Source organism: Pantherophis guttatus, chromosome 2, assembly GCF_059756535.1.
Source record: "Pantherophis guttatus breed Tessera chromosome 2, ASM5975653v1, whole genome shotgun sequence".
Classification (NCBI taxonomy): Eukaryota; Metazoa; Chordata; class Lepidosauria; order Squamata; family Colubridae; genus Pantherophis; species Pantherophis guttatus.
In genome coordinates, this window is record NC_142064.1 from 231,843,099 (window position 1) to 231,869,729 (window position 26,631).

Sequence of the window (26,631 nt, forward strand, 5' to 3'; positions counted from 1 at the left end):
AAAAACATAGCAAGATTCTTCAAATCAGCAACGCAAGGCCACTCAGTGAGCAAAACTGAATGGCTTTTGCTTTTTTTTTTTTTTTTTTGCATTTTTTATCTACCAGAAGGCACATTAAAAAAAAGAAAAGAAAAATACCGGTTTCAGAAACTAGTAAACTCCATACACCCTTAGATGTGCAATTCAAATTAAGAACACTGTTTGCAACATCAACCAATATGATGTTAGTCCTGAACATAGTCCTGCAATAGCTTGGCTGGTATGCAAGCTGCACTTCAATTATGATATATTCAAGCAAGATATTTTAGGTAAACCAGAACCTATAGCCATTTTCCTACCTGAGCAATAATTAGTACTATTTATTGCTTGTGAAACCTTTCAACTTGGTGGAAGTAATTGCACACTCCCTTTTCTTCCTCTGACCACCATTTTTTTTAAAGAAATATATTTTAAATTGCAAGTTCTTTCCAAATGTTCTCTTTTGGAAGACAAATAAGTGATAGCAAGGCAGCATTTTAGGTGCAAGCCACTAAAGGAACCTTAACTATCAGCAATATGAGCTCTGAAGTTTGATGCATGAGATCTTAGTTTGTATTATGCCATGTTTTACTCCATTTCAATTACAATAACTGCAATCTAACATGGAATGCTCTTTTCAACAAGAGATCAAACTCTCATTACAATGGGTGACTACTTAAGCACCTGCATTTGCTGTTAGCCTTGTAGTTCAAGAGGATCACAATCTTCAAATGAGATGTTGTCTTGTATCTTCTTAGCAGTATTTCACAGCTATTCAGATCAAACCCACCATCTGATCTATCTGTCTCATATAAATGCTCTTCAAAGGCAGCAGATATCTTCTCTCATCTGGTACTCTGTTACACTGTAAATAGATATTTGTTTAAGTTGAAATTGGAGATATTCACATTTTCTAAAGTTCACTTTGGCAAAAAAACATCTTGTCAAAAAAGAATCGCCCTAAAAAAGTCAAGATGCTCAAGTACTGCTTGTTATTAGTCTTTGTGTCCGAAAATTACAAACATGTGGATATTTTACATTTTGAGGTTAAAAACCTTCTTTAGAAATTGAGCAGGGAAATAGTCCACAAAGGTTTACCTCTGAAACAACACAAAATGAATTACACTGACTTTCACAAGGAATAAATGTTATTTAACTGAAATGATCTAGAGCAAATATTCAATTCAACTTACCTATACTGCTTATTAGCTCCATAGCAACATAGAAAGAAAATAGTTAAACATGGCTGTACTTGTTGAATATAGTATCATCCTGACTAACTAATCTGCCTTAACACCTACCCACCTCTAGCTTGTTCAGATATTACTTCTCCCCTGAAAAAGTGTATCTGTTTCCCACCTTGCTAAATTATATTTAAAATCCAACTTGAAAATAGCTGAATTCATTTTTTGTACCTATATTAAGGCAGATAACTTTAGTCAGGGGAAAAGAAAATACAGTGCTTCCCTTTCAGTCTTGCGATGAAAAACTGGGAATTTGCAACTACAGTTCTCAGCATACAATTGTGAAGCTCAGACTGCCCCATCAATTGCCCCATGAACATGAATACTGCACGTATTTCAAGCGGAAATACTAATATATTAGAACTATGCACGCTTTAAGATTGATTCCAAAGTACTACTTCACCCTTCATTGTTGCCGTCGGCCAAACAATCCCGACTGGTGGCCCCCAGGGGAAGAGCTTTCTCTGTGGGAGCATCTGCCCTCTGGAACGAGCTCCCCCGGAGATACGGACGATTACGGACTTACGGACTTTCCGTCAGGCCCTCAAAACCTTTTTATTTCATCAAGTCGGGCTAGCCTAATCTCTCCAATTGTGTATTTTAATTTGGATTTTAATGGGGGATTTTAACTGTCGGGCCAAATTGTTTAATTTATTTTTAAATTGTTTTTAAATTTTGTATTTGATGTTTTTTTACTTTTGGCTGTTCACTGCCATGAGTCCTTTGGGAGAAGGGCGGTATATAAATTTAAATATTAAATTAAATTAATAGAGCCTTGGTAGTACAGAGGTTTAAGGCACCCTGTTATTAAGCTGGTTATTAAGACCAGCTACCTGCAATTACTGCAGGGTTCGAATCTCACCAAGGCTCAAGGTTGACTCAGCCTTCCATCCTTTCTAAGGTAGGTAAATTGAGGACCCAGTTGTGGGGGCAATAAGCTGACTTTGTATAAAATATACAAAAGGATGAAGGCTATTGCTGAGCACATTGTAAGCCGCCCTGAGTCTTCGGAGAAGGGCGGCATATAAATCAAATTAAAAAATAAATAAATAAATAAATTATTAAATTAATGCAAAAAGTCCTCTTTGCCGTTCATTAAAGCAGCCTCTTTTTGCAAATTTCCACAAGTATGAAAAAGCTCAGGTCACTTTACAAAGAGGAAAAAGCTGCTGGGTATCCAGAATCTTAAATAATCTCAAAGCATATATATATTCTATATATATATAGAAGAGGTGATAGACATCACGATCTCCGGAACGTTTAAAAGTTTAAAATTTTTCCCTTTTAGGCATACACGTTGCCTCCTCTAAACCCATTTGTTTTACCCATGATCTTGTGACGGGTCACAAGGGAAAGGGAAAGGCATAACAATGAGGGAGAGAGAGCCGGGAGAAATACCTTCAAACAATGCCTGATAACCCTGCGTTACCCCCAGGGAGAGAAAGAGGCAACACACTATGAGGAAGGAGGCAGGGGAAAGTGCACCGTCATCCGTCAGCATGACTAAGGCAGAAAAAAAGATAATTACAGGGGGAAGGCAAGGGTGTGGGCCTGTTACACGTGCAATGACCAAATTGATCAGCATTACATAAAAGCAAGCAGCTCCTCAATGGGGATTTTATACTCTGATGAAGTCGGTAGGGGCCGATGAAAGCTTAGCACAAGTTTTAAAATAAAAATTTTTAAACTTTTAAACGTTCCGGAGATCGTGATGTCTATCGCCTCTTCTATAACTATACCTGGAACTCGCATCTTTAGGACAATACCAAACGCCTAAATTCAAACTATGTAAGACACTGGCCTATACTTACATTAGAAATGGAGTTGTTTGCTTTTAGTTCATTTGGCTTTATCTTTCCAGGTTTCTTCTGCTCCTGAGGGGAGGTATTTTGCCCTACTGAAACACGAAGGCGCTTATCCAGTGATACTATGTGTCCTTCTGTGGTAAACATGTACTTATTGCCTGATTTGTGCACAGGATTTTCTTCGTCAAACAGCTGAAATTTAAGAATATATAAATGTAATACTCCAAGTGTGAGGATAATGTTATTTATTTTTTAATATTTATATCTCATTTCACTCCAGAGACTGCGGGAGATCCAAAACTCAAATACCTTATGATGCCTTATGATACAATAATAATATTGTAATAAGCAAAAGATAACAAAACCACACAGGAACTAAAAACAATACATAAAATGGCTCTTTACCTCCAAATGTTTTTTCAAAAAATTTTTGATTGCTCTGTGAAAAGATAGGGCTGCAGATGCAATACATAATATAGGCACCATGATATTCCCCAGGGAGAGAGAAACTACTGAAACTACCTATTTTCAAAGTCACTTCCTGCTCTCGGTTTGTCCCAACTAGCTGTTTTCTAGGCAAACAACCAGTATGTGTTGTTACTGGGATTCAATTGCAGCCTGTTTTGTCCCATCCAGAACTTTGCAGCTTCCAAACACTAGGGCAGAATAACCTTAGCAACTCCTGCTCAGCTTAAAAGTAGATACAGATATCTTCACATTCATGGGGTCTTACCTCTAAATAAAGTTTACTTTTCCCAGAAGTTTTATAAAAACATTAAGTAACACTAAAGAGTGCCATGGATCCATTCATGGGATCCATTCATATAGCCATTGGATCAATTAGTTCTCTCACCCCAATATCAACTAGAACCACCAATTTTCAGAACTATAGAACCCAGCCCAATTCTCAATCTTTTTAGATATGCAGATGGATGTCATGGGCAATGGTGTCAAGGATTGTGGAGTAATCTAAAAAATAGATATACGCTATTACTTGATATATATTATTTATGAGGTATGTTGTAGGATTATTATCATTAGAGTAATTCTAAGTTAAGTAAGTAATTCACACAGAAGCTTGTGAGGTGACCAGGATTCAAAGAACTTGATGAAGAGGGCAGAATTCTCCATTGTGAGCTCAGTCACTTGGATCCTTACCCTCTGTGTTTCTTTCAAGCAAGCAAGGAGTGGTGTGTGTTCCTAATTTCAATTCTAGTAAATAAAGTGTATTTAAAAAAAAAAGTGCTCCTATGAAGCATACATACCAAAAACAAATATTTACATGTTTCACTGAGAAAAAAACTTTCCATCCGATCTTCTTTGGATTTCTCTATAACATGGTGAAGAGTAGCATAACCACATCTGAAAAACAGAATTGAATACTTTTCATCTCCTTTTTAGCTTCAAGCTCCATAGCAAAGGTCTAAGGAATTAAGGTAGTCATTTTATGAAGAGCTTGCAATTTGAGTAGCATAGTTTTTCTCCAGTTAGTTCTGAAGCTTTCAATTTTACAAAGTCAGACCAGAGATTCAACAGGAAGGAAGAAAAGAAACAGAAGTATTGCCTCTTTTGAGAACAGATACTGCAACAACTGAAACATCTTTTGTTTCTCTCAGAAATCCAGCTGTATAATATGGCACGGCAGCAACACTTTCTAATCAAGTGGGAAAAAAATGAACAAAAATCTCACAAAGCTTCATATTCTCTGATGAAACCTAGGCATCAGAAGTACCTGCAAACAACCCTAATAATTCAGATGTAGGATCATACTTAGTTTTACATGTTATATTCAAGCAGCATTTTTAAAAAGGAAGAATTATTTCCTATGCAGTAAAGATCAGAACTGAAAAAAACTGGTTTATTTACTGTATGTCTTATAGTTATTAAATTAAAAGTTTAATTAAAAAATTAGAAATTAAAAAAGGGATATTTTAATTTCTTTTTCAAACACTTTTTTCACTTCCATCCATAAAATAAAATTTTTCATGTATGGTAACTCTCCTCAACTTCAAAAACAATTAACAGCAATAGCCTACTCAGCTATGTGAACCATTTCTAGCCAGAGTTATTCCCAATAGCCCAAAGTTAGCCACAAAGTTACAGCTGGAAAATATAATCAATGCAACTACACATTCAAGTTGCCTCGGGAATGTTGATTATTAGACACAAATAAATACAAAAAATAAATTTATAATGAAATTGTTATATGATTAGAGCTATTTGAAAACACAGTTCCAAACACTCCTATTAGTATTTCTAATAAAACACTTACGCAATTCTACATATTCACTCAACATTGAATTAGTAGGACTTATTTCATGAAACCACACATGGGATTTCAACTTCAATTGTTAGGTCAACATTAAGAAGGTATATATGTTTGAATTATGTCACAGCAACACAGTTCAGTTCTGCAAGGATTTAGTAATTTATAAATAAAACTTACTTTGCTTTAGTATACTTCTCCAGACTCTGAAGAATATCCATTCCTACATGAAGATAAAAAGGATTCTTTGTGGCCTAATGAAAGGAAGGAAATAAATGTAAGAAACAGTGCTATATGGTAACAATAACATTAAAAAAAGAAAATGAAGCTTGATCTTAGTTGTGCAAGAGCAAGATATCTGTAGTAATGCAATTGAGGCCAGAACTGAAAATCACCAAATGATTCGAAGTGCAGACTGTGCAAAGAAGCTGAAGAAACAGTGTAGAACATATATTCAGTTCGTGCAAAAAGATTGCACAAACGTATTATAAACAATACCATAACACAGTTCCCCTAATGATTCAATGGAACATCTTTGGCAATAGAGTGCCACCCACTTCCAACCCATTCAGTACAAGGGCATTCAAAAGAATATTGTGGTCAGTGGTATCAAAAACCACTGAAAAGACTAAAAGGATCAGTAGAGTTGAACTGACACTGTCCTGGTCCAATTGAAGTTAATCAACAGAACATGGTTTCAGCTTCACACCCATGCCTGAATCTCAACTAAAAATAATCCATCTAATCCAGGACTTTCTGCAACCTGCTCAGCAATCTTCCCTAAAATGAGAAGAGTGGACACTAATTTACAATTATCCAAAATAGTTGGGCCATGAAATTTTTCTTGAGGATCTACACTACCTATTTTAGAGCAGGGGAACAACCTTCTTAAGTCAAGGACATATTTTCCATCAGCCACCTCTAGCCTCCCATCACTGCCCTGGCATCTTTCACTAATCAGAAGGGATAGAGGTCCAATCCACAGATCACAGAACTAACAGTACAGAAAGGCTTCATGCTGAAATTTCTACAATTAGCTTTCTAATTCTCTACATACTATTTTCAAGTTTTGGTCTATTCTGGTCCAACAAAGACTTGAAACCTTATTTCAAAAAAAACAAAACAGCAGCTGAGAACCAGTTCTAAAATGTGCAAAAGGCCACATCTCAGCAGTAAACATAATACAGACTTTTATATCTAATGAAGGACTTACTATATTTCAAAATCATGCTTTGAAAAAATACCTGATACAGAAGATACGTAGATTCTACTAATTCAGGCCTTAGAGGATAAAAGAGGACATCAGGTGCTTGTAACTGCCAATTATATCTCTCTGGAAGAGCACCATATCGTTTCCATATTGCATAATAAAATGCATGAAGGCAAATGGCATCTTCTACATCACCTATTAAAACCTGAAGCAAAATAACAAAAATAAAACTTTCTACATTACATTTAATAGTTGTTGATTTTATTTAGAATGCACACTACTCTTTATTGTGATTCAGGGTCAGGGTTATTATTTCATCCTAAAGCAAGAAAGCACCACTGTACCTATCAGACACCCTGAGACATCCATATGCTGTTTTCTTTATGTAAATAAATAAACCAATATCATGATTTATTTGCATTGATGGGAGGTAAAGCATCCCCGAAATTAAATAATTTGGTGGGAAGCACCATGTGTCAGAACTTCAAGCTGCATTTACTCTAGTGCTGACATAAGAAGGAGAAGCGGAGGCGTCTGGAAAGGGACGTTTGACGTTTCACCTACTTATTTTCCCTAGAGATAATATCCCCTAGGAGATAGGATGGGAGGGGGGAAATTCCTTTGAGCTGGAGCAGTAGATTAAGGGTAGAGTGACTTGGAAGATGGCCAATGAGTGCAGAGGAGTGGGGAACGGAAAGGGAGAGTTTTGGGTCTGGAAGTCAGTGTTGGCTGCGATGGAGTCGGAGTTAGAATGTCGTGCTTAATAAATGGGAGTTTTTCATCAAAGACTTTGTTTGAAATGCAATTTATTTGAGACGACCTCGAAACCTGACACCATGACATTTCCTAGGGACAACTGGGGCTTCAAAGTACTAGGTAAAGAAATGGGCTTTTGATTCTCTTCCTCGCACAAGCTTGTAGTCTGTTCTAATAAATTCCCAGCCATTTCCACACCAATTGGAAATTCTTGATGTACTACCATACATATATTTCAAATTTCCTATTTTCTCTCCACCACAGAACAAATACCTGAAGTCCAGGAAAAAAAGCTTGAAGAGAATCAATCCAGGTGTTCATCAGCTGGCCACTAAACATATTAACGTTAACGTAAAGAGGTGGGTCTCCTTCACCTTCATTGCAGGCTTCCCTCCTATGAAAAATGATGTACAATATTTCATACCAATATTTGAGGGCAAGCGAGAAACAATTATTCAATTATTTGAATTATCCATAATTTCAGTTCCTATGATCAAATGGCATGCAATTGTTACAGAGAGCAATTACTCAGATATCACCCAGGAGGAGTGAAAGACTCATTTCATTGTGAGTGCCATCTTTTATTCTTCCATCTTTTATGTTTTATTATTTTGACTGTAATTTCTTTGATTATGAGCCACCCAGAATCACAAATAGTCAGGTGGCAGGCAAGTTAAATTACTATTATTGTTGTTAGTGCAATTAATAAATAGTCCTAACTGGTATTGAATTTTCTGTTCTGAAAACTGGGTAATTGGACATCAAATCCTAACCCAAGACACTATATTAACAAGCATACATATTCAATAGTTTGAAGAAGTTATCAAACGGTATTTCTTTTAATTCTCTACCACTCAATGCAAGGATTATAGCAAAAATTGTAATAACTATTGAGCATCATTAAAATCAAAGTATATGTTATATTATTAATACAGTATTAATAGTATCCAATACAGCTCCAACCCCAGAGATGTACCTTAACTGTAACTTGATACAGGGCAAGTAATGATGAGAACAATTAAAAGCCCAACACGTATTAGTACACTTACTAAATATTGTAAGTATCCTTATTAGTACACTTACTAAGGATATAGACAGTATGGACAATTTTTTTCTGACTCGGGGCTGCATTTCATTACATGTATAATGTAATATGTCTATGAAAACTGTAGGGAAGTAATGAGGCAAGGCCAAAAAAAATATGGTTTGGAAAGAAAAGTTAACTCACAAATTTTAAAAAAATATTCTAAAATATATACGTTTTCTTCAGAAACAAAGAAGTAATATACAAATAATCCTTGATTTAGCACAGCAATTGGGATGAGAACTTTCATTACTAAGCAATATGGTAATAAACCTCAATGTCTTGGGACTGCATCATTTTCAGACAGCAATCCTAGCATAACTAGCCCAATTCTACCAGTCATGAGCCGAGGACCCACCCTAATCCAAGCCATTCCTGGCTTGATCCCTCCTACATTGCAAAATATAGGAGGGATCTGTTCCAGAATCACATGGTTCTGGGGCTGTTTGCCATGTTGAAACTCAGTGGTTTCATGGCTCCTGCCAGAAGCCCATAAGACTCCTGAGGCTGCAGCTGCCCCAACCTAGCCAAGCAGCATGGCATGGAACCACAGACAGTTCAGTCTGGTTCACCGTAACATGGTTTGAAGCTGCAGCCACTTCAAAAAGCCCCAACCCGGCCCAGTTGCAGCCACCCACACTACTCTAAGTTCCCTGCTGCTTTATACTCCGCCATCCCAGTTGACTTTTACTAGCTTCTTACTCCTGCTGCTGCTGGGGCATGAGGCAGTGGTGGGTCACATGAGGTCTTTTTCCTGAGATCTCTTTAGGAAACCACCATCTGCAACCTCAAGCAGAAAGCCTTGGGTGCCTAGCAAAGGACCAGGATGGCCATCTTGTCAAAAGCTGGAGTAAGAAGATGACAAAAATCAGTGGAGTTAGAAGAGTACAGGGTGGCAGGAGCCACAGATTGTTGGGACCAAAAGGGCATAGATGGGGAAGTGATGGACAGGTGAGACAGAGTTGAAGTGCTTTCCTGGTTATAAAGTGTGGGCAGCTGCCAAACACCTAAATTTTGATCATGTGTCCACTGGAGTGCTGCAACCTCTATAACTTTGGAGACCGTATATAATTACCATTCAGTTAGTATCACTGTAACTTTGTTCACTGAACAAGTGGTTAACTTAAGGACTACTTATAACATAGACGGAATCAACCCATTTCATATTTTCTATCACTCAATGGTGATTTATTTATTGCCTTCAAATCATTATTGTTGGCTCTTGGTAACTTGAATAGTCCTCACGGTTCTCTTGGCAAGATTTATGCAAGTTGTTATCCAAATTATTATCATCTTCCAAAAGTGAGTAACAGGCTCGAGTCCACCCAGTTGAATTCGTACCTAAAACAGGACTAGAATACATGGTCTCCCAGTTTCTAGTCTGATGCTTTAGCCACTACATCAAACTGGCTCTCCAAACAGTATTATAATAACTTAAAAATAGCACCCATAATTCACATACCCTCGCCTTAAGTAGTTCTGAATACTCCGGTAAACATCATTGAACATCTCTAAATCTTCTTTTTCTCCAAAGAGGATGTATGATTTCAAAAGATACTCATAAAATGAATCTAAACCTGCTCCCAAGCCACTTTGTTTTCCTACCCAATGGCCAGTTTGAATATTCACAACATTACCTATGAAGTAAAAGAGAGAGAGAGAAAGAGAAAAGCAAATATTATTTAAATGTAAGTGCACATATCTGAATCATAATCCAGTTAAACAACTCTCAAGGGAGAATAAAATTCCCATATTTGTACAATAATACTAAATTAAAGAACATCTATTTATGGAAGTTCACATAGGACCTAAATATTAAAAACAAGCATAATTTTGAGTACAGTAAAATTACAAGATACAAAATAGTCAAATATGAATATTTTGGGATAAGTAAATACCTTATTCACTTTACTTAAATATATGATGTGCATTATATATAGCCAAAGAACAATCCATATACTTTATTAATATATTTATCTGTGACTCTGAAAGACAATTAGGAGTTTACTATTTTAGATTAAAATTTGCAGATAATTTACCAGATAAAGGATGTAATCCAATCTTCTTAATGTATTTATGCAGCATCAATAGTAATAATAATAAACACAAATATTATTTTAAGAGACAGAGAATAAATGAGTTATGGCTGTTTCATACGTTTTGCTTTAAAGTAAAGAAGAACTTTACAGAAGATATTCTTGGACATAAGCGGCAAATCTAGCAGGCATCACATCTATAACATCATCATCATCATCATCATCATCATCATCATCATAATAATAATTTTATTTCTATACCGCCCTTCTCCCGAAGGACTCAGGGCGGTGTACAGCCTATTTAAAAACACAAGACAAACATCAATTTAAAATTTAAAATTATTAAATAAATTTGGCTCCATTTAAAACCCCAGAAATTTAAAATGCCCCAATTTAAAATTATCATGTCGATAGCCCGGCCTGGCGGAACAACAGGGTCTTCAGTGCACAGCGAAATACCCGGAGGTCGGGGATCTTATGTATTTCTGGGGGCAGTTCATTCCACAGGGCTGGGGCTCCCACAGAGAAGGCTCTCCCCCTGGGTGTCGCCAGCCGACATAACTTGGCCGATGGCACCCTGAGGAGACCCTCTCTGTGGGAGCGAACTGGCCGGTGGGAGGCTATTGGTGGCAGAAGTCGGTCTCGAAGGTACCCGGGTCCTATGCCATGGAGCGCTTTAAAGGTGGTAACGACCACCTTCAATCGCACCCGGAAGACCACTGGGAGCCAGTGCAGCTCGCGCAGGAGGGGTGTCATGCGGGCACAATGAGTTGCGCCCATAACCACCTGCACGGCCACATTCTGGACCAGTTGGAGCCTCCAAGTGCTCTTCAAGGGGAGCCCCATGTAGAGAGCATTACAATAGTCCAGCCGGGAGGTGACAAGGGCATGAGTGACCGTGCGCAAGGTGTCCCGGTCCAGAAAGGACTGCAACTGGCGAATCAGGTGAACCTGATAAAAGGCCCCCCTGGCCACGGCCGTCATATGCTCTTCTAAAGACAGCCGTGCATCCAGGAGGACACCCAGATTGCGAGCCCTCTCTGTGGGGGGCAAAGATTAGACACTAGAGATTTGTGATTTGTACAATTGCCAATATTATCAGAAAACAAAGATAAACTACAATTGTTTAGTTAATCACACAGATCTCAACCTCCTGGGGAGGTAAGGCAATAAATCATTTAAAAAAATCTCCATTCTATGTCAACTTAGAAAAGTTTCTATATACCGTATTTTTCGGAGTATAAGACGCACCGGAGTATAAGACACACCTACCTTTTTTGGTTGTTTTGGTGTTTTTTTTTTAAGTTTTTTTTTTATTTTTTAGACAAACACACATACAAACATACAATGTATTTTCTTTGAACAGAGTATTTGGCTGGTTCACAAATTTAAACAGTGTTTAGTCATTTCAATTAAATTTACAATTTCTATATTTCCTTTTTGCCATATTTATTCCTCATCTATTTTTTTTAAAAAAAAACAATATTACCCTTTATTCTCATCTCTAATCTTAATCAAATTCAATTTTCCCCTTCTATTCTATATTATACCCCTTCCCATTGTCATCTATTTTTATACTCATCCTCACATTGGTTAATTATTTAATATTACAATTGTTTAATACAAATTCAACACTTTTATATAAATCAATTAGTTATAACTATCTTTTTTGTATATTAATCAATATGAACATGAATATTCCAATTATTTCCATGCAATCCAATCTCTTACAAATCAATTAATTATATTTACCAATAATAATAAACCAAATAATTTCCCCCCATATACCTCCAAACCACAACTTAATCATTTCTGCTTTCAACACAATATACAATTAATAGTATCTCAATTATTACAATTCCCTAGTTAAATAGAGCTTTTTTTCTTTTGTGTTTTAAAATTTTGAACTCTCCTCTTTTGCCCTAAATTTCCCATTGTTTTCACCTACCTTTTTTGGTGAGGAAAAAGAAAAAGAAATCTTTCTCTGCCTCATTTTGTCACGGTGCAGGAAAGAGCCTGCTTTACTTTCAGTTTCATTTTTTCAGCATAGCTAGGGAAAAAAAATCTGCTCCAGCACTCTTTGCAGCAAGCAGGAGAGCCCTGCACAAAACAGCTGAGAGCAAATCAGCTGAGAGTCGGGAGGCAGATCTAATCAACTTGTGCTAATTAACCTATGCTGAAGCTGGAAGGGGCTGTTTTTTCTTGCTGTTTTCTGCGAGGCACAGGCCAAAGTGGTGGGGGCCAGTGGGTAGGCAGGGCTACATTCGGTGTGTAAGACGCACTTAAAATTTTCACCCCCTTTTGGGGGTAAAAAGGTGCGTCTTATATTCCGAAAAATACGGTAATCACAGAACCTTCCTTTAGTCAATTGATATAGATGGGTAGAAAGCCTATTATTTAGAGGATTTCACATGAGGCTTTAAAAAAAAACAATCCAATTAGAAACCTTTACATTTATTAATTTGATTTATCAATCAATCAATTTAAGATAGAAAAATATGATTTGCTGAGAATTAGGAACCATATAGTTCTAGCTTTAGATGTGTATTTCAGAACATTCGACATAGCTATGGTTTACTTTCTATTGCACGATTCTCCATGACTCATTTATTGCAACCTAACCTAAGGAATGGATTGTACACACACCTTGTCCTATAGTTTAGGGAATCCCAGAGCATAAACACCCACTGGCTTTTTTGTTACTTGAACAATGAGTCACAAAAGACTTCAGAACTAGATGAGCTATTTATCAGCTATCTATATCTGGATGGACAGTTAAGAATTGCTGATGATTGCATCATCTCTTTGCACCTATGAGCTGTTCTGACAGGAAAAGAGAGTTCTCATCTGGTATATTGCTAGTTAAATAAGTCTCTGTGTCGAAGACGAAAAACAACTCTCACCATGTCTCACGTTTCCTTCTTTTCTAGATGTAGTTTAAGTAGAAAGAGGATTTCCTACCCTGTGTATTTCTTAAAGTAATTATAATTTTTATTGCCATCAAAGATCAGTACATAATAAAACTCAACAGTATAAATCAGATTACACATATATGAAAAAGTACAAATCATTCTCTGAAATAAATCTTTTACTTTGAAGGTCTGTTAGTATATTGAAGGTTTGTCAGCATTAACTGACAGTTGGGCTAAGTCCATACTCTGAATCCAAGGCAAGGATTCAATATATTGAGCATATTTTTCTATTTCATGGAATTTTCTGCTACTTAATTACTCAGTAATGCACTCAAAAACATACATTCTAACAAAGGTTCTTCCTAAATTCAAACTCCCAACAAAAGAGAAATCTTGAAACGTGTAGGCTTTAAAATAAGGTATAAAAATTAATTTTTGAGGTCTATTCAATCCAAGAGATGTTACTATCTCTCTCCCTCCTTCCCTCCTTCCTTCCCTCCCTCTCTCTGTGAATTATTTACATATGCCTTTTACTTATGCTTCTCAACAACAAAGGGAAAATCAAATAAGAGAAAGTTGACTCATTTGGATAAGTTTTCAGCTATGTTATATTTTAAAGTATCCAATACTGCAATACAAACTTATATTTTCCAATGTCCACATAGCATATGAACTATATCTAAATGTAATCATTTTACCTTACCTTTCTAAATAATGGATACTCATCTAGTTTGTCCAGAAAAGATCAGACTCATAAAAAACATCAGAATCAGTCTTACTAACCATACTGGCTCACAATTCAAATATGTTATATATGAATCCACAAATATACTTTTGCAATGTTCCAGAAATGGTTGCCACTGTATCAGTGTTTATTACCATTCTGGATCTTTAAAAAAGAAGAGTACATGCTGGATTTCAGCATGTTTCTAAACTACTCCCAAATACAGCACCAAAACTGCTTTTTGAACTAAAAAGACTCAAAAAAATGGAAAATACAAATCACAGGAATGAACTTATTCCATTTGATTAGAGGTTCCATTTCAACCTAATATAGGGGGCCGTGGTGGCTCACGTGGCAAGACGCTGGGCCTGCACACTGCTGAGGTCGGCGGCTCGATTCCGGTGAGCGAATAAACCATATAGGGACAAGAAAGCAGCCTCCCTCAATTGCCTACTGGCATTCAGGCATCCCACGGGTAAAAGATAAAAGTGCCCCAAAAAATTCCTTTCACAGAGGCAGCCAGCCACCTCGGTGATCCTTGGCTAACATGTGTTATACGCTAAAAAACAAACAAACAAACCTAATATAAATGATAAGATTAAGGACAGCACGTGCTATAGTGATTAATTTAATATTCCCAAGCAATTGGAAATGTCTAGAGAGCTAGTTAATTTAGTGGCGAAAGATTCTGCTCTCTTTATCGATATGAATACAAAGGATCAGCTATTAGAACACGAATACAAACCAAAGAAGTGATATGAATGATATCCAGGAAAAAAAATAAGTACCTAGTAACCCAGTGTCATTGCTCCTTAAGTTCCAGAGGGCTTTTACAGCTCGACGGGCAACCCACTCAAAAGTTGAATCCCCAAGAAGCCGACTTAGAATTCCAAATTCCACCAGTAATGATCCAGCCCCTGCAGTGCAAGTCTCATTATTGCTTCCAGAAGGAACTCCTGTCCTTAAGTTCACCTGTAAAGATATGAAGGTGTATAAGCAAGTTTACTAAGTAATAAGCAGCTGTATTACTATCTTTCAAAGTTTCAAAGTTAGTGACGGACGTTTCATCAGTACTCTGTCACAAACTTGCATCATATTCCACAGAGAAATTATCTTAAAGAGATATTTAGACCATGTCACTATTCAGCCATCAAGAAATCAGAACACTGAAATCCTTGAGGAAACAGCAGTTCATTCAGTATATTTACTACAGAATCTCCTTTCCAAATGTATTAAAACAATGGCAGTGGCATATTCAGCTTGAGCTTGTAGATAGCGCTAAGAGCAAAAAGGATACACAGAGGACATTTTTAAAGACAAAGTTAAATTCAAATATTTAACATGTTACACCTTGGGTTAAAAGACTGAATTTCCTTTGCCTGAAAATTGGCAATTTTTCTACACATACCCTTGGATAAGGAATTCCAGTTTTGGTATTTTCAAAGGCAGGTAATAATCTTACTGCCAGGTCATGAGCCATATGCAACAGTTCATCATCGTATCCCTTAATAGTCATATCACCAAAAGGCTGCCTGGTATCTGTAATTATTATGTGGGCTGAAAGAAGACTTCCCAAAACCCTAAAAGAAATGATATGAGTTATTTTAAATGAGACATTATTTGTGAATATTATAGCAACAGAAATAACAGAATTATGATCACTCTTATGATCACACATATTAGCAGTAAGGCAATGTATGTATACTCTATATCAGTAGATCTCAACACAGCAATAAGAATTTTTAAAGGCAGAAAAGCATAATAAAGCAATAGAAACACCCTAAAACCGTGATGGCAAACCTGTGGCACGCGGAACCCTCTCTGTGGGCACGTGAGCCGTTGCCTAGCTCAGCTCCACTGCGCATGCGCATCCCGCCAGCCAGCTGATTTTTGGGTCTGCCTTGCAAGTAGCATGCATGGGGAGACCTACCTTTCTCCTCACTTTCTGCTGCCTGTGCCTTCCCAGATCTCCGGAGATTCACCACTCAGTGATGTTTTGGGAGGCGAGGCTCTCTCTCCTCCCCCCAGCCATTTTGGGAGACAAAGGCTTTTTTCCCCCCTCCCAGCCATTTTGGAAGCTTCCCCCCCCCACCCAGCCGTTTTGGGAGGCAAAGGCTTTTCCCCCTCCCAGCCATTTTGGAAGCTTTCCCCCCCACTCCCAGCCGTTTTGGAAGCTTCCCCCCCCAGCTGTTTTGGGAGGCAAAGGCTTTTTTCCCCTCCCCCCCCAGCCGTTTTGGGAGGCAAAGGCTTCCCCCCCCCCTCCCAGCCGTTTTGGAAGTTTCCCCCCCCCCACAGCCATTTTGGGAGGTAAAGGCTTCCCCCCCCAGTGCTGTTTTGGGATGTGAGACCAAAAGGGGGGGGGTTGTGCACGTATGCAGGGGGCGCATGCGCATGCAGGGGAGGTCACGCGCATGTGCAGAGGGGTGGGGCATGAAGGAGGGGCATTGCATTATGGGTGTGGGCGCATGCGTGTGCACGCTTTTGGCACCCGAAGGAAAAAAAGTTAGCCATCACTGCCCTAAAAGTTTTTGTGCCTTTTTCCAATCTCTGGTGGAGCATGCCGTCATCAAAAAATCAGGGATCTCCTGGAAAGATAACATTTGATAGAATTGGCCTAATTTATGTCAGAACAATTGAAGTCTCCCATTGCTACAAATGATAGCTTTTTGAAAGAACTGCAAGTTGGTTTTGGAAGAACTAACATTTTCTTGGATGGGAAAGTGATGAGACATTACAGTATTGTTTTCATTTGTTCATCAAATGCTCTTGACAGCATTACATGTTCATTAATATGTATTTCCGAGAATCAATATTTTTAATCACCAGTGCAATTTCTCTCTTTTATTATTTTGTCTTACAAATGGTACCATTCACAGTTCATGCCTTATGAGTCCATGTTCTTTTTTTACTTTACTTTTTTGAGGGGAGTGGTTTAAAAATGACATTTCAGCTTTCACTTTCTGTAATATAAAAGTGTTTATCAGTGGTGCCTGCCTCAGGGTTTCTACTTCTATCCTTATAGGATTCAGTTTAAAGCCTAATAAAACTGACCCAGATTTTGTGTCATCTACAAGAATCCTTCTTCAATTTCCTTATCTCCTTTATGAAGATAAAGAATTACATTGGCCTTGCTCATTCTCCAAGATTTCTCAAAGATTACATATAAATTCAGGCAGCATATCAACAAGGTCCTTCAGTACTTATGAATGTAATTCATGCATTCTTGGAGATTTAAATCCATTCAAAACAAGTATTTCTTAATCATAAAGTTCTGACTTTGTCCCTTAATCCTGCATTTCATAGTTGCCAGGTGGAATATATATCATCTTATTGGATAAGACTGAGCCAAATAGGACAGCAAAACTTTATTATGATTTTGATGAGCAGCTGCATTAAAAGAACTAGTCAAATTATAATTTATAAATTACTTATATGCCCAAGTTATTAAACCATAGTATGAACTGCTTTAAATTTATTATTTTATGACACTGATAATGTGAATCTTATCAGTTAGAGCAAACTGAGTAAATTTTCTTTCACAAGTTTCTTGAATGTATTATTCACATTCAGTGTTGTCAAATTTCAGCAACATCCTACCTAATTGTTGCCTCAAAGACTTGGACAGTTGAATCTGTGTCAAATGTTACTGTGTCTATCACAAGCTTCACTGCTTTCCGAAATTCTGAAGAATTTCCCATTACCTTTAAGAAAAAGAAAAAAGATCTGAAAATACTCTCCACACATTTTTATACCAAAATTGTTAAATTTGAAAAATAAATTTAAATATCTGCAATTAATGTCATATAAATATAAAAGCAATCCACTCTTATGACCACAATTAAGTCCAGAACTTCCTTTGTTAAGTCAAGTTACTACATGATAGGACTCTATTTTATGGTGGTAATAAAAGGAATCACATGACCATGATTAAGCAAACCATGTGGTAGTAAATCCTAATCCAGCTTTATCCAATGAATTTTTTTGGGGTGGAAAATGGCAAAAAAAGTCACAAAACTTGATCACATAACCATGGGACAATGCAACCAGTCGTAAATATGAGCTGGTTGTTAAGCGCCTGGAATGCAATCACATCACTGTGGGGGTGATGCAGCAGTTGCAACTTTGAGGATGGATCATAAGTAACTTTTTCGTTTCCACCATAACTTTGAATGGTCGTTAAACAATTGGTCATAAGTAGAAGACAATCTATATTTCTATTATCAAAATTTCCTACAAAGTGTTTTACGATACTGTTACAGATAATGGACTCACTAGGTTAAAACAAAACAACAGAGGAATCAAGTGTTAATTTACAAAAACTGTTTTAACATTTAACTAGTGACAGAAGAAAAGGGGAGGGGGAGAGAGGCAGGGATAGAGGGGGAGAAAGCAGGATTAAATGTGTAACATGTATTTTAAAAGTATTTAATAACATGATAAAATATTTAATGATAGGCACACAGCTAGTACAGACTTACTAACAACATTGAGGTCAAAAAAATCAAATTATCAGCTTGTAATAAAATCAATTATTTCAATATGATTTAATTGAAGAGCTGGACAAATCTGTCAATTTCAATTCACTTTTCCAGTTTTAAGTGCTTCCCCTAATCAATCTCTGCATCATTATGCTTTTTTTCAAAAAAAGGATCACACCTACAAAAATTATGCTGTTATGAACATTTGCTCTAAAACACGAACTTTGTGTTGGTATTTTTCTTAATGTTTCTATAAACAACATTCCCTTTAATAATTAAATGGTCCTTATGTGTGGTTTTATTCCAGCCAAAGAACCATAGATAGTGAAACCCTGAAAAAATGTATTTTCTATACAGTGCATGCAAAGCCTTTCTGTCGTTTTTCAGAATTACTTAACAGAGTTGAAAGGGACCTTGGATGTCTTCTAGTCCAACTCCCTGCTTAAGCAGGAAACCCTATACAATTCTGTATAAATGGCAATCTCTTTTTAAAAACCTCCAGTGATGGAGCACCTACAATTTCTGGAGGCAAGCCATTCCACTGATTAATTGTTCTTACTGTTAGGAAATTTCTCCTTAATTCTAGGTTGGATTTCTCTTTGATAAAGCTCCCATCCGTTACTTCCTGTCCTGCCCTCAGGTGCTTTGGAGAATAGGTTGACCACCTCTTCTCTGTTAACAGTGCCTCAAATATTGGAAGACTGTTACAAAAAAAAAAAAAAGCAAAGCTGCAGATAACTGAAAACTTTTACCACAATTTCCAAAATATGGTGTCTTTTTTTAGCAATGATAGATAAACAAAGTCATGGGCCATGGAACCACAAATACCAAGGGCCACCTGCATAGTTTTGCTGTTACAACTACATATTTCTTTATGACAAATATTTTGGTGTATTATTTTTGTTCATATAGCACCATCACAAAACCTGGAAATCTATTAATGTAAAATACTAAATGTGGCTTAGTTGAGAAATATAAAACGATTAGCTTTACCTTAAAATATAAACTGAAATAATTTCTCCCCTACCCCTGCTACCAAGGAACTTAACATAACATGGGATAGAAATACAATATTAAAGTATATTTAATACTCTTAAAAGTACTAATTTACCTAATTAGTTACAGTATAAAACTACCTAATAATAACAGTACCTCTGTGCCAAAACTTTTTAATTTTAAAACTTGTGGTTGCTACAAACTTCTCTACTCCTTAAATCTATGGCGTGCAGAAAAGAATCTCTTCTTGCTTAAGCCTACTTCCCAAGCCAAGCATGAATGAAAAAAAAAACCCTCCCTATACAGGCTAAAGAAAGGGATCCTCTCATAACCTTACAAGATCAGGACTGTTGTCAATATTGGCCTAAAAAAGTATTCTTTAGCAATTCTCGAGACTACAAAACTGAGGGATTAGGCACTGTGTTAATGAAGATATTTTTGTGAAATTTGATATATATTTTTCTGATAGTACTTGTTTTCCTTTCAGAAATTAAAAAAATAGATTTAACTCACTGCTAGGGTATCCAATGCATCAATCAGAGTAAGCGAGTAGTTTCCCAGCACATCATTGATATTCAGATTTGAACTGAAATAAATTTCATTAGAGTTAGTTCAACCAAATTTAAAAAGACTTAATTCACTTAGGTAAATTTTAGGTGATATAGCCTAATTCTACATACCATTAACAGGAAGAACATCCCAAATAATTTTAAGGGAAATATTCTTAGATAAGGGCATAAAGGATGGCAGCTGTAGCTACATAGTTTAAACCTAATATTAACACTTTCATAGTTTATTATTTATTTGTTTTTTATCCCACCTTTATTTACTTCCTAGACAAACTATGTTTGGAATATCATGGCCAAAGTAGACCAAAGAGACCAAAGTAGATGGGACTTATTTCCACTGATGTTTTAATTATGATTAAAAGAATTATTCAAGTGAATTATAGTAGATTCAGCAAATCGGATTTTAGAAACTGGATACATATGGTATTTTAAACAATAATCTATTATTTATATCACAACTAATGTAGCCCAGTATATTACGTATTGGACTCTACACAAGGTGATTTTAGCCAAAATGACATACGGAAAAAGTGGAGTCGAATTGGACTAATCTTACAGCACAGAGTTATTATCCATAAAGCATCTTTTTGCTGTAGCAATAGCTGAAGCAAAAGGCCATCACTCAGCCCAAATAGCATCTTATCATTGTAAAAATTAAGAGTTCCTTTAAAAATTCATGCTAAGCTCTCTAAACAGGGGAGATTTTTTTCTCTACAAACTGACCTAAGACTTTTTGCACTGTTCTTAACTAGGCCCCATATTATACAACACGCTAAAAAATATGAAATATTTATGTAATTGTTCAAGCTTGGAGCTACAGGGAGTGCTATAAATGACAGAAAGAAAAGCTGTTGTTCCCTTGTAAGTAAATTCTGTAAAGTATAAATTGATGTAAATACCATACAGCCCTGATATCAATTATATTTTGCAAAAATCCTCAATTACTTTAATACAGCAAACACTTTCTTTTTAGAATATTAATGATTAAGAATAACTGTTTTGCAGAAAAATATCTATAGACATGATATTTAATCATATTTAAATGTTCTTTTTTTCAAGAAATGGAATATATTTCCTTAAATTTAACCAAATGGTCTATAATTAATTATCTATGATTTTTTTAAAAATGGAGCTACAGTTAATGATAATTCTATGAAAAATATAGAAAGAACATTTCTCCTAAAAAAACAGTCATCCAAGAACAATGGGGATTTTATACATACTTTGAAAAAATAACCAAAATGACAGTTTGCTATTTAGAAAATGTTAATATTTACTTCAATGTTTCATTATTCTAACAAGATAACATCAGAAACACTGTTAAAAGATACAAGATTATATAAACCTAATCTGCGAAAATTTGAGTTTACACAAATATTTCACAATACAACATATATCATTATATTCATACACACACGTTACCTGCCTAATGTGTTATGCTAATTACAATAATCTAGCTAATCCTATAATCAGATTAATCTAGGCTATTTGGAAAGAATGATTACAGAAATCAGGGAACTGTACTTCTTAATGGCACACATGTTTAAAAATAGCCACAATTATAATATCTAAAAGAATAGCATGGATAACATCGACATCACATTATATTACTTTATTTCTAATAAAAGTTCAAATTTATACTGACAAACTGCACTTCTAATAAACAGCCAAGTTTCTGAAGCATTTTTAATAAAATCAAGTCCACTACGAAAATGTATAAATCTGAATGAACAGCTTACCACATGTACCAAGAATCTTTGTTCAGATCAAATATGAAAGTCAACCTCACATTATTTCTATATGTAACCATTTGTGTCAGATGACAGCTAATTCCAGATATAAATTATTTCCATAAAAAGTTTTATTAGAGAAACTGCCATTTTACCAATATTTTCTATTTAGAAACTATTCAAAATCTGTAGCAATCTGAGAATTCATAGTTTATATAATCAAGAAGGAAAAAAAGAGCAACAGCTGTGCTTTTTTTTTTTTAACAGATAACTACCATAACTAGTATTTCTCAATGGCCTGTGTTGGGTTCAGTATGAATCATCTCTGAAGTTAAGGATGAATAGTGAGAGGCTTTTGGTGATGTCTTTAATGTTTTAAGATTACTAAAAGCAAAAAATAACACTTGGTTTCAGAAAAATATTTCAAAACTGCAAATAAAATGGTAAATGAATATCATTGTTACAAAATAAAATGGAATGCACATGGAAGAAAAAATTAACATTACAAATATTCTTCCAAGGACCAAGTTGATTAAAGTTCTTTAGGAATGTGTTACATATGAACATATTTAGGAATGTGTTCATATGTGTTACAATGAAAACTATTGTGGCAATCGTGTACGTAAATTCTATATAGGGAATATTAGAAGAGACACTAAAAAAGGCTGCTAATATTATATGCATTATAATACTAGTATACATGTAAAATGAATATGCAATGTTAATCAATATTAGCAAAAAGATTTTACAGCTACTAGACAAAAAGGTAGTATGTTAAAAAAAAAAAAAAGAACAATGCCCTATTCTATGTCCATTAAACTACAAAATCAAATAGTGCAATGTGTGATCACTTTAAAAAAGGATTACATAGCCATGGAAAATAAGCCTATATTGAACTAGCAACTATCAATAGCTATTTTTCATTAGAGCAATATACATTTTCTGGAAGTTTGCTTCAATTCAGCAGTTTCAACAAAGACGACTTCTATGAATGTATTTACAGGAACAGCTGTTAAAGTGGACACACCAACCTCTGGCAAGGACAACTACTTAAATCATGAATGCTTTACTCATGATTTTGCTGTACAGATGGAATAATTCCAAGTAACTTACACAGACCTACTGGTTACGATGGATTTTATATACATGCTCTATCCCCAATATCAAAGCCAATTGTTGGGAACTACATGAAGAATGGCCTATTGCTCCCCAAAACATTATTTATTATTTCTATGGTAAGAAATTCTAAGAGAAAAATAGATAGAAGAACTATCCATCAGGATTTTTATTATATTCTCAAGGTTGGCATTATTTAGAAAAGAGTACACTATTTTTTAAAATGTCATAAAACTCGCTTTTAAATCAACTTGCCCAAAAATATATGTAATGAGACATGTCCCCTTAGATTTGTTAAATCTAAAAAGTGCACCACACCATACGTGTGCAACTATTCAGAAGCAATCTGAGGTTGATATACGTGGCTGCAAGAGACAGGCATACAAAGAAATTATTAGTATTTTCAGAGCAGTTAAGCTTAGTATTTACAACTGAGAAAGATTCCTCTTGGGAGGAATGAAGCAACGCTTATGCAATTTTCAAGAAGGCCAAGGATCTTTAGAAGTATAAACAACGCGCAAAATATGATCATCAAATCCAACTTAATTCTGTCAGACGCTGGACTATAAAATCTAACAAAGAAAAGGGATTTGAAAAAGACTCCATTAAATCATGGTTGTCATACTCTACTAAATCCTTCCACAGGCAGAGTCAAAGAAGTGGAAGGCTTCAGTAAACAATAATCATGTTTTGTTGTTATCCACTATGGTAACTTTTCATCTGTTCATATCCTGCAAATCTTGCACTACCTTCCACACCTACTACTGGGGAGTTTTATGGTTATTGTCAGGCACCTAAATCAGGGCATTTTATAATTGTTCTGATATATGCAATGAATCGTTAATGAACTGGAAACACATTAACATATTCACACTGGTGCAATAGGACTGGGTGTTTTGTGAATATGATTTATTGGGTTAGGGATTTTCTGTCTTCACTGTGAGTTGTATTGTGTTGTGGAGGGGGGGGGGGTGCCCTGAGGGAGCCCAACCAATCTCATTGTACATATGTTGTGCACTGGCAATAAAGATTTGAATGGAACCACTGAGAGATAACTGAATCACAAAGGATAAAAGCTATTCTTATCTTTTGAAAATGTACTTTCAAGGTACCTCTCGGTCCTCACATAGTAATTAACTCGGCAGTTAATCAAACTTTCTTTTTAAAGCCAAATCTCTATAAATTACCGTCTCACAAGACACCCACTGTCCGTTTTAACTTACAGGCAAGGAGGCAGCTACCTCCCCTCGGATGCTGCTAACCCAATGCCTGCTTTTTTTCCCATCTCTTCTCGCCCATGAAACGTAACACAAACAACCGGGGCTGGGAGAAAGCGGGCAACCTCTACCCTTCTCGACCCTTTCCTTCAACGCCTCCCGAGCCCGGCGCGGCAACTTACGGGTCGGCTCGATCGGGCCCTCGGCCCCGGCAGTGGATGGGGTTCAGCTCGTCCTGAGGGAAAGCGTGGGCCATGTAGTTGTCGTAGCCGAAAGAGAACATGCTGCGGGCGGAGTCGCGCAACTGGGCCCGGAGCTGAGGGGGGAAAGCCCGGTTGTAGCGCTGCTCATACTCGTCGCCGCCGCCGCCACTGCGGCGGGACCAAGAGGAAGAAGCAGCGGTGGGGCCGGGGCTCTCTCTCCCACCACCGCCGCCGCCGCCGCCTCCGTTATCGCCTCCGCCGCCGCCGCCGCTGCCGCTATCGGCTCCCCATGCTCGTCCCAAGAAAGAGGCCCAGTGAGGGGCTTTGAGGCACCGCGAACTGGAGGACTCTCCTTCCTTGGCCGGGCTGCCGCAGGAAAAGGCGCGGAGGCGCTGCTGGTAGAAGCCGAAGCTGGGCCCCGCCAGCCACAGGAGGGCCTGCCCGGCCAGTCTCAGGGCCAGCAGCGCCAACACCAACGACCGCCATTGCATGGTCGGAGGAGTCGCAGCCGCCGCAGCCTCCCCGCTCTCCTCTCACGCGCATACTTCTCGCGGAAGTTGTGCTCAGAACGTTCCGCGCCTGGGGAAGCGCGGGCGGGGGCCCCGAAGCGAAGCCTCGCCGCGCCTCCAACTCCGCCTCGGCCCCAAAGGACGACGCGTCTCCTTTAAGAGCCAAGGGTGTGACATACGGCCGCGGGCGGACAAGGGAAGGCAGGCTTTAGAAAAGGAAGCATTGCGACACTTGGCCAAGAACACGCCTTTGGATTCGCCTACGAAGGCTTCCCGATAGGCTTCCGAACCGAAGAACGGACGGATGGAGATGACGTCAGCAAAGGGCGATTGTCGCCGCCGACCGCGTGTGGGAAGGGCTTCAAGCTGAGAAAGAGTTGATGTGGCGCGCCGCGATTATTTTGCTCCCCGGCGCGGCTTAGCCAATCAGAAACAATGGGTTAGTTTTTTTGGGCGGAGCGATATCGCAAGCTTGGGGATTGGCTGGCCTTTCAGCCGCTGGGTCGCCGGGAGGGGGCGAGATTTACAGTTTAACTAACTGGCTAGCGGGAAAAGGGAAGCCTTCCCTCAAAACTCTTGGTCCCAATTTCCGTGATTTCTGTGTTTTCACTACACTAATCCGTTTTTGATTGGTTGCCATCAAGCTGTTGCCATCCACGTGGGTAATTTCTTCTGGAAGATGTATCCCTAACCTGACCCTTCAATTTTAGGAGGGTGCATCCATCACTATAATAACTGAGACCATCCTCTTCATCTATGTTGTAGAGCTGTGATGGCAAACCTATGGCACGCGTGTCGGAAGTGGCACACACAGCCCTCTCTCCGGGTACGCACCGGCCAGCTGGTCCTTGTGCGTGCTTGCCTGCCAGAAACTGGAAAATTAGGTGACTGGTGCGCATGTGCATGCCGGAAACTGGAAGCTCAGCTTCCCAGCACGTGCATGCGTGCCGGGGAACTGCTCTTCTGGTTTCTGACGTTCCCATGCGCGGTCCCATTTTGACAGTCGGTGCCGCAGTCGGTTCGCAAACACTGTTGTAGAGTAACCGTGTCTTCTGTCTTGTGTATAGCATTTTCATGAGGGCAATGAGATGTTTCAGGATTCCCATTTTTTGAAGGGCATTCTGATGTGGTGACACAATCAAAAGACATATCTATAATTAATGAAATAATGTGGAGTATTCTTCGACTTTCTGTATTATTTAGTGTACATCTGCACTAATGTCTCTGCCTTTTCTAAAACTGGCTTGGCCATCTGGAATTTCTATTTCCATTGGAGGGCTCTAATAATATGCCTTGGATAATCATAACTGTTGTGTCAGATCTGCGATCAAATGGCTTCAGCCTTGCTTCGCTTCGCTTTGACGGCAGCTTGCCATAAAATTTAGGGAGGGGGAATGGGAAGATAGGGAGGGGGACGACAGGAATCAGAGGTGCCATCCAGAAGCAATGGCTGAAAGATCCAAGGGCACGAGCCTGGGAATGGAATGCAAAACACCCATCCAAAGAGACGCCAAAATGTGGAACTGTTACCAAAACACCTAGTTTGAAGTTATTGGACCCCACCAATATGACCAAGGAAAATTACCTATGTTGACCTCTTCCAATCTGCTGGGCATTGTGTCATCCTCCAGCTATGCTGGCAAAGCTTGGTTAGAGCACTTATTGAAATCTTTTATTGCTTGGCATATTTCTGTGGGTATTCTATTAGTGCCTGTGGCCTTCTGACTTTGTAATGACTGATATAAATTAATTTTATAA

The 26,631-nt window shown here is 37.6% G+C and overlaps 1 protein-coding gene across 1 annotated transcript; it reads right to left on the minus strand.

Moving 5' to 3' along the window:
- Nucleotides 1-588: 588 nt before the first annotated feature.
- On the minus strand, nt 589-25,455 carry EDEM1 (ER degradation enhancing alpha-mannosidase like protein 1). The gene is made up of 12 exons (XM_034431647.2): nt 24,344-25,455; nt 20,043-20,115; nt 17,653-17,756; nt 15,464-15,635; nt 14,844-15,027; nt 9,846-10,020; nt 7,573-7,693; nt 6,578-6,748; nt 5,514-5,587; nt 4,333-4,429; nt 3,074-3,259; nt 589-883 (listed from the first exon to the last, which is right to left on the minus strand). Exons 1-12 carry the CDS (start codon nt 24,853-24,855, stop codon nt 794-796), a joined length of 1,959 nt encoding a protein of 652 aa, XP_034287538.2. The 5' UTR covers nt 24,856-25,455; the 3' UTR covers nt 589-793.
- Between the last annotated feature and the right edge of the window lie 1,176 nt (nt 25,456-26,631).